Source organism: Chionomys nivalis, chromosome 1 (assembly GCF_950005125.1).
Source record: "Chionomys nivalis chromosome 1, mChiNiv1.1, whole genome shotgun sequence".
Lineage (NCBI taxonomy): Eukaryota > Metazoa > Chordata > Mammalia > Rodentia > Cricetidae > Chionomys > Chionomys nivalis.
In genome coordinates, this window is record NC_080086.1 from 40941348 (window position 1) to 40948702 (window position 7355).

A 7355-nucleotide genomic window follows, 5' to 3' on the forward strand; every position below is an offset into this window, starting at 1 on the left:
TAACTCTGGCTGTGGCAAGATCTGATGCCTCTGGTTTTTGATGGCAGGTCATACATGAAAGTGCTTATTCACACACACACACACACACACACACAATTTGAAATAATAAAAATAAATCTTTGATGAAAAAAGGACATAAGTTCTTTTACATATCAGAATAAAATACTCAAAATAACAAAATTGATGTTAAAATAGCATAATTATTTACATACTATGCTCATATTTCACTAATTTTCCAGAACCTTCTTTTAAAGCAGAAAATAAAATAAAATTCATATTCAAAATCCAATGTTGGACTGTATGTTTCATCTTATAATACTTTCTCGTTGTCTCTTTGGATATGGATAGCTCCTAAACTTGTTTTGGTCTTTTGCAACCTCAATATTTTGGAAGGCTACCAAGTAGTTTTTAAGAGTTAGTTTTGTATTTCAACTTTCCTGGACCACAGTATTCCTATGCATTCCTTATTAGCTACTATTCTGAGATTGTCTAGATGTGTCTGGGAAAACAGCCCTGGAATAGACTTGAGAACAGTAGCAAACAGAATCACCTCTATTCAGCACATGGGCATCATCCAGTCTACTGAAATCATGCACAGAACAAATGTATAGAATGCTGTGATTTCTTTTCTTTTGCTAGGTTAGTTGAGCTGGGACATAGATCTATCCCAGACCCTTCAGCCTAGGATAAGAAAACAGCCATTAGCCCTCCAGGTCTTAGCTCTTTACCTGTTCTACAAATAACAAGGGGCAAAACAAAGCCGAAAAGTAATCTCAGCTTCAGTAGTCACAGAAGCCAATTCTTTAGCTAAACCCTATGTATGAATGTGTACTCAATCCTTGAGTTTTCATCACTCTGGAGAACCCTGGCTAATATTCTTTTTTTAAATTACTTATTTCAAATTTGAGATTAGAATATGATTACACCATTCCCCTGTTCTTTTAGGTTCTCTAAATCTACTCATAGACCCCCTCTTCTTGTTCACTTTCAAGTCCATGGCCTCTTTTTTCATTGACTGTTGTTACATAAATGTGTGTGTGTGTGTGTGTGTAATAGGTAGTTTTATATCAATTTGACACAAGTTAGAATCTTCAGAGAAAAGGGAACCTCGTTTGAGAAAATGTCTCCATAAGATCAGACTGTAGGCAAGCATGTGGAGCATTTTTTTTTAATTTGTGCTGTGCATGGGAGGGCCCATCCCATTGTTGTTGGTTCCACCCCTAAGCTAGAGGTCTTGAAAGCTATAAGAAAGACAGATTGTAGATCAAAGACTTTGTCCTTGGGTTGGTTTTGTTAGCCTGCAGGGTGTCTTTCCTTGTTACAGACTCTAGAGCATGGGGGTGACAGCTTTATGTAGGTACCAGCTCAACTGTAGTTTTTGTTTTGTTTTGTCTTGTTTTTACTCTTATGAGACCTGCCACCAGTTTCCAAATAAAAGTTGAAGCAAAGACTGAGTTCAAGGTAACAGACTATAATGGTCATTACCAAGTATTAGGTAGGTAAGGAGCAAAGGTCAGAAAGAGGAGGACATGTTCATGAAAAAAAAAATACCAATTTATGAGTGAATTTTGGAGTCTACAAGACATGGTAATCCCAGATAAAAATGATGTATTTTGTACCTGAAGTAAACTAAGATAATATATCTCAAGAGTTCTCACACCACCACTTTCAAAAAGGTAAGTATGATGATAAAATGTTAGAGAAAACCCTATCATAGAACACTAATAGAATGGAGAAAATAATACGTTTAAAATGGTAGGCAAGCCGGGCGGTGGTGGCGCACTCCTTTAATCCCAGCACTCGGGAGGCAGAGGCAGGCGGATCTCTGCCAGTTCGAGACCAGCCTGGTCTACAAGAGCTAGTTCCAGGATAGGCTCCAAAACCACAAAGAAACCTTGTCTCGAAAAACCAAAAAAAAAAAAAAAACAGAAAAAACAAAAACAAAAAAAAACAAAAACTAAAATGGTAGGCAAAACACAGAAGAAATGCAGTATTTGAAAGTACAAGAGCTTAGAATTTTCAAAACCTATGAGATTTTTAAATCCACAAATTTTTAAGTTGAAAAAGCTTAAGCGAATTAAATATGATAAAAATAAAGTGAAATATACCATAATAAAATATTGAAAATATGAAACAAAAAATAAAAGTCTCCAAAACAATTTACAGGGTTTAGGCCATAGGGAACTCATATGCTAACTTCTTAAGAAGGCTCATCTTTTCTTCAAAACTTGCATTTCCTAAGATGCAAAGAAGGATCTTTACGCTCTCTCCATTCTGTACAGAATTCCAGGGTAACTAAGACACTCTGTCTATACCTAAGGGGCATAGTGTGACTTTGAAGCAGCAATTATATTTCAAAGTCTGTACACAGTACACAGCATGTCTGCATAAGAAACTGAAAAATAACAACCAGCTCAAATCCCTCGCACCCAAATGTCACTTGAACTGAATTTTCTCCCTTTCTTCAATACTCCATCCCTGCATCATTTCCATCTGCTCAGTTCCAATCGCTGAAAACAGCATTTGAAGGCAGCAGTGGGTGGCCATCTCTGGCTTTGAGAACCAGCCTGCCATCTAGAAAAGTGGAGTTAATTACTTATATGAAGTGTTGACGGAAAAACCAAGGGAAACTGCTTTTGATGGTGTTAATACATCCGCTTGATTGTAACAAGGTTTTGTTGGTCCCTTGATGAGACACTGTAGAATACACAAAAGGCAAATTCCATGCTTTAAAATGTCAAAATAACAGCCCACCAAAGGAGCTATGACATCTTAATGAGCTATTTCAGGAAGCTCATTGCTTTAGCAGTACCAAGGACTGCATTTTTATTCAACATTTTAGTTCTTCATGGTCCAACTAGAAGAAGAGATTTGGTTCTATTTGTAGTTTTCGTTGACAGTTTATAGTCTTTTTTTTTTATCTAAAAGCAAAATAAGAACTTTGCCATTCTTTATTTGATTTACCTGTACTTTTACCCTAACCCTCTTCTGACTAGCAGTTAAACACCTTATGGAAGAATTCTGTGCTTACTTCCTACAAGAAGAACACTTTATTCCTCCATTACCTGGGGTAAATATGACCAGGAAAGGACAGAGATTCACTTGGAACCATTTCTACTCTTGGTCCTCAACTCTCAAAAGTAGCAATACTTAAAAACTGATCCTTGCAAAGTTAAGCAGAATGTACCCTTTTTGGATTATATCGACAGAAAGGAAATAAACAACTCTTCTTTGGCAGTCCACAGTTGGCAGATAATTTCTTTTTCTTATTTTCACTTTTTGAGACACAATTTCTCTATAGCTTCAGAGCTTATCCTGGAGCTAGCTCTTGTAGACCAGCCTAGCCTCAAATACACAGAGATCCATTTGCTTCTGCGTCCCGAGTGTTGGGATTAAAGGTGTGAGCTACCACCACCTGGCTGGCAGATAATTTCTTTCCCCCACAACTTTCTTCCTGGAGAGGGAAGGAGGCGTATGTTAAATAGAAAAACTGATTTTATGGATGCAATCAGTTATGAATTTTAAACTACAGAGATCATTTTAGATAATTTGAGTGTCCCCAGTGTAATCCCATGGACTGTCAGAGTAGGAGATGGAGAGTCAGTTTAGTAATCTTCCATGCTCTTAGTTTGACAGAATTAAGACTGTGAAAAGAGCTATACTATCCAAATCAAACTACAAATTCATTGTAATCCCCATTAAAATTCCAGTAACTTTCTTCACATAACTAGTAAAAGTCAATTGTCCTGGCTAGTTTCACGTCAGCCTGACACAAGCTATATTTATTTTGGAAGAGAAACTCTCAATTGAGAAAATTCTCCCACTAGATTGGCATGTGGGAAAGGTTGTGGTGGATATTCTTGATTGGCAGTTGACATGGAAGAGCCCAGATCACAGGGAATCGTGCACCTCTGGGATGGTGGTCCTAAGTTCTATGAGAAAGTCATGAGAAGCAAGCCAATAAATTGTGCTCTTCCATGTCCTTTGTATCAGTTCCTGTCTCCATGTTCCTGCCCAGTTTGAGTTCTTGATTTGACTGCCTTTAATGATGAACTTTGATATAAAAGTGAAAGCAATATAAATGTTTTTCTTCCCAAGTTGCTTTTGGTCATGGTGTTTCATGACAACAATAAAAAGCTTAACAATAGCACCAATCTTCAAATTCATATGGAAATACAAAGGACCACCAATAGCCAAAGAAATTCTAAGAAACAACACATTACCTGACCTCTATACAGAATCATAATGATAAAGTGAGCATAGTACTCATATAAAACAAACATGCAGACCAATAGAACAAAAAAAAACCCCAAGCTAAAGTGTACAACTATAAGCACCTAAATTTTAGCTATGGTATGAAAAACATGGACTAGAAAGAATCTTTTCAACAAGTGGATTTTGTCAAAACCAGATATCTACCGCAGAAAATTAATATTAGATTCATATCTCTCACCTCACACAAAAGTTAATTCAATTTGCATCTGATACTTTACTGTATAACAACAAACAATGAAACTGCTAAAGGAATACATTTCAGGATATAGGCACAAACAACAAGTTTCTAAATATAACTCCAGCATAGGAAACAGACCCAAAACTTGATCCCCAAAATGGGATCTCCTGAAATTTAAAGGCTTCTGCAGAGGAAAAGGAACTATCAACAGAGTGAACAAACAGCCTACAGAAGGGGAGAGGACTCTATTTTAGCTATGCTTCAGATAAAGGAGTAATAACTAGAATATATAAGAAGCTGCCAAGACTATACACCAGAAAACAAACTGCCAATCAACAAATAGGCCATTTCCCCTAAAAAGAAGAAAAGCAAATGCCCAATATGTATGTTGAAGATTGTTCTACCAATTCTTACTATTAGAAAAATGAAAATCAAAACGACTTTGAGATTGTCAGAATATCTACTCTCAAGACATCAAACTATTTTGGGAGTAGTTAGTGGTGCAAGCCTTTACTCCCAGCTCTAGAGAGGCAGAGGCAGGCAGATCTGTGTGAGTTCAAGGTTGTCCTGATCTACATAGTGAATTGCAGGATAGCCAGGGCTAAATAGTGAGATTCTGTCAAAAAAAAAGTAGAAAAAGGAAAAAAGAAATAAAATGAAAAGTGTCAGCTAGGGAATGGAATAAAGCAAACCTCCATTCATTGCTACTAGGTATAAATCATTGCAGTCAATCTGGTAACCAGTGGCTGATCATAAAACTACAAATAGAAGTACTGTATGACCACACTACACCATTCCTGAGAATATCCTAAAGGATTCTATAGCCCACTACATAGATATTTGTTCTTCAGTGTTTATCACTGCTCATTACACAATTCAAGGAAACAGAATTGGCATAAATATCCATCAAGGGTAAATAGTTACAAAAATATGGCATATGCAGGTTAAAATTCACAGCCTCAGCAAAGCTAGGAAATAAGACGGACACACATGGATCACCCTAGGTTGGGGAAATAGATAAGATGTCCTGGGTAAACTGGGGTGGGGGGTTAGAGTGGAGGAGTTACGGGATGAGAATATGAGGGAGCAGGGTGAGTGAGGGGGGGAAGGGTGGAGATGGAAAGCAATAAAAGATATCTTAATTGAAGGTGCCAATATGGGATTAAGGGGGAAAATGGTGCTAGGGAAATTTCCATGAATCCAAAAGGATGACCCCAGCTAAGACTCCTAGCATAGTAGAGAAGGTGCCTGAACCAGCCTTCTCCTGTAATCAGTTTGTTGACCCTAATTGTCATCATAGAGCCTTCATACAGTAACTGATGGAAACAGATATAGAGATAGACAAGCACTGGGCTGAACTTCTAGAATCCTGTCAAAGAGTAGGAGGAGTAAAACCCACATAGACAGCTGACCCGAGATACTGAGAGCTTGTGGACTTTGGATTTGCAGCTGGGGAGCCTACATGGGACTGAACTAGGCCTTCTGAATATGGCTGACAATTGTGTGGCCTGGTTTGTTTCTGGGATCCCTGGCAGTGGGACCAGGATTTATCCCTGATGCCTGAACTGCCTCTTTGGAGTCTATTCCCTATGGCGGGATACCTTGCTCAGCCTTGATCCAGGGAGGAGGGACTTGACCCTGCCTCAACTTGATATGCCATGCTTAGTTGACTCTCCATGGGAGGTCTTACCTTCTCTGAAGAGTGGATGGGGCTGGGCAAAGGTGGGAGGAGCAGGAGCAAGGGAGGGAGGAGAAACTGTGGTTGGTATGTAAAATGTATAAAAATGAAGTTTTTACTTTCAAAAATATGGTATATGTATACTACAGGGCTTTACTCAGTCATAAAGAAAAAATAAAATTGTGAGATATGAGGACTATAGATGGAACTAGAAAATATTACTCTGAATATGATAACCCAAGACAAATACCACATGTTCTCTCTCATATGAGCACCCTAGGCTTCACATGTTAAGTTTTCATATCCAGATGAGAGTGAATATGGGTTAAAGCTAGGAGACTATAAAGATACTCTAGAGACATGAAAAGAGGGAGTACTTTAGTGGGGAGTTGGGGGAGACAACAGAACAATCTAGAAGGTGAAATACTGGGGATAAGTATGTGGTATAAGGCTTTTTCGTCAAGATGGCGTCGAAAGCGAAGAAGGAAGCTCCTGTCCCTCCCAAAGCCGAAGCTAAAGCGAAGGCCTTGAAAGCCAAGAAGGCAGTGCTGAAAGGCGTCCACAGCCACAAAAGGAAGAAGATCCGCACATGGCCCACCTTTCGGCGGCCCAAGACCCTGCGGCTACGAAAGCAGTCTAAATACCCCCGGAAGAGCGCCCTCAGGAGGAACAAGCTTGACCACTATGCCATCATCAAATTCCCCCTGACCACCGAGTCAGCCATGAAAAAGATAGAAGACAACAACACACTTGTGTTCATTGTGGATGTCAAGGCCAACAAGCACCGGATCAAACAGGCTGTGAAGAAACTCTATGACATTGATGTGGCTAAAGTCAACACCTTCATAAGGCCCGACGGAGAGAAGAAGGCATATGTTTGGTTGGCTCCTGATTATGATGCTCTGGATGTTGCCAACAAAACTGGAATCATCTAAACTGAGCCCAGCCGGCTAATTCTAAATATACACTTTTTCACCATAAAAAAAAAAAAGTATGTGGTATAGAGAACAAGGTGGGACAGGAAAATGAGGGAAGGAGAACCAACCAAAGTGAAATATGTATAAAAATATAATAGGAAGACTTGTTATAGTTAAATTTTGAATGCAAAATTTGGAGGAATAAAGAGATGGCTCAGCAGTTAGGAGTACTGGACACTCTAGTTCAAGATCCAGTTTAATTCTTAGCACCCACATGGTGGCTAATAATTGTAACTCTAGTTCCAGA

The 7355-nt window shown here is 38.7% G+C and overlaps 1 protein-coding gene across 1 annotated transcript; it reads left to right on the forward strand.

Annotated features, from left to right (window-relative positions):
- Positions 1-6595: 6595 nt before the first annotated feature.
- LOC130885611 (60S ribosomal protein L23a-like) lies at positions 6596-7066 on the forward strand. The gene has a single exon (XM_057787225.1). The coding sequence runs from the start codon at positions 6596-6598 to the stop codon at positions 7064-7066; it is 471 nt and encodes a 156-aa protein (XP_057643208.1).
- The last annotated feature ends 289 nt before the right edge of the window (positions 7067-7355 follow it).

Excerpts from the sequence above, each read along its gene's own strand:
- LOC130885611 (XM_057787225.1), top strand. The coding sequence starts at position 6,596 with ATGGCGTCGAAAGCGAAGAAGGAAGCTCCTGTCCCTCCCAAAGCCGAA.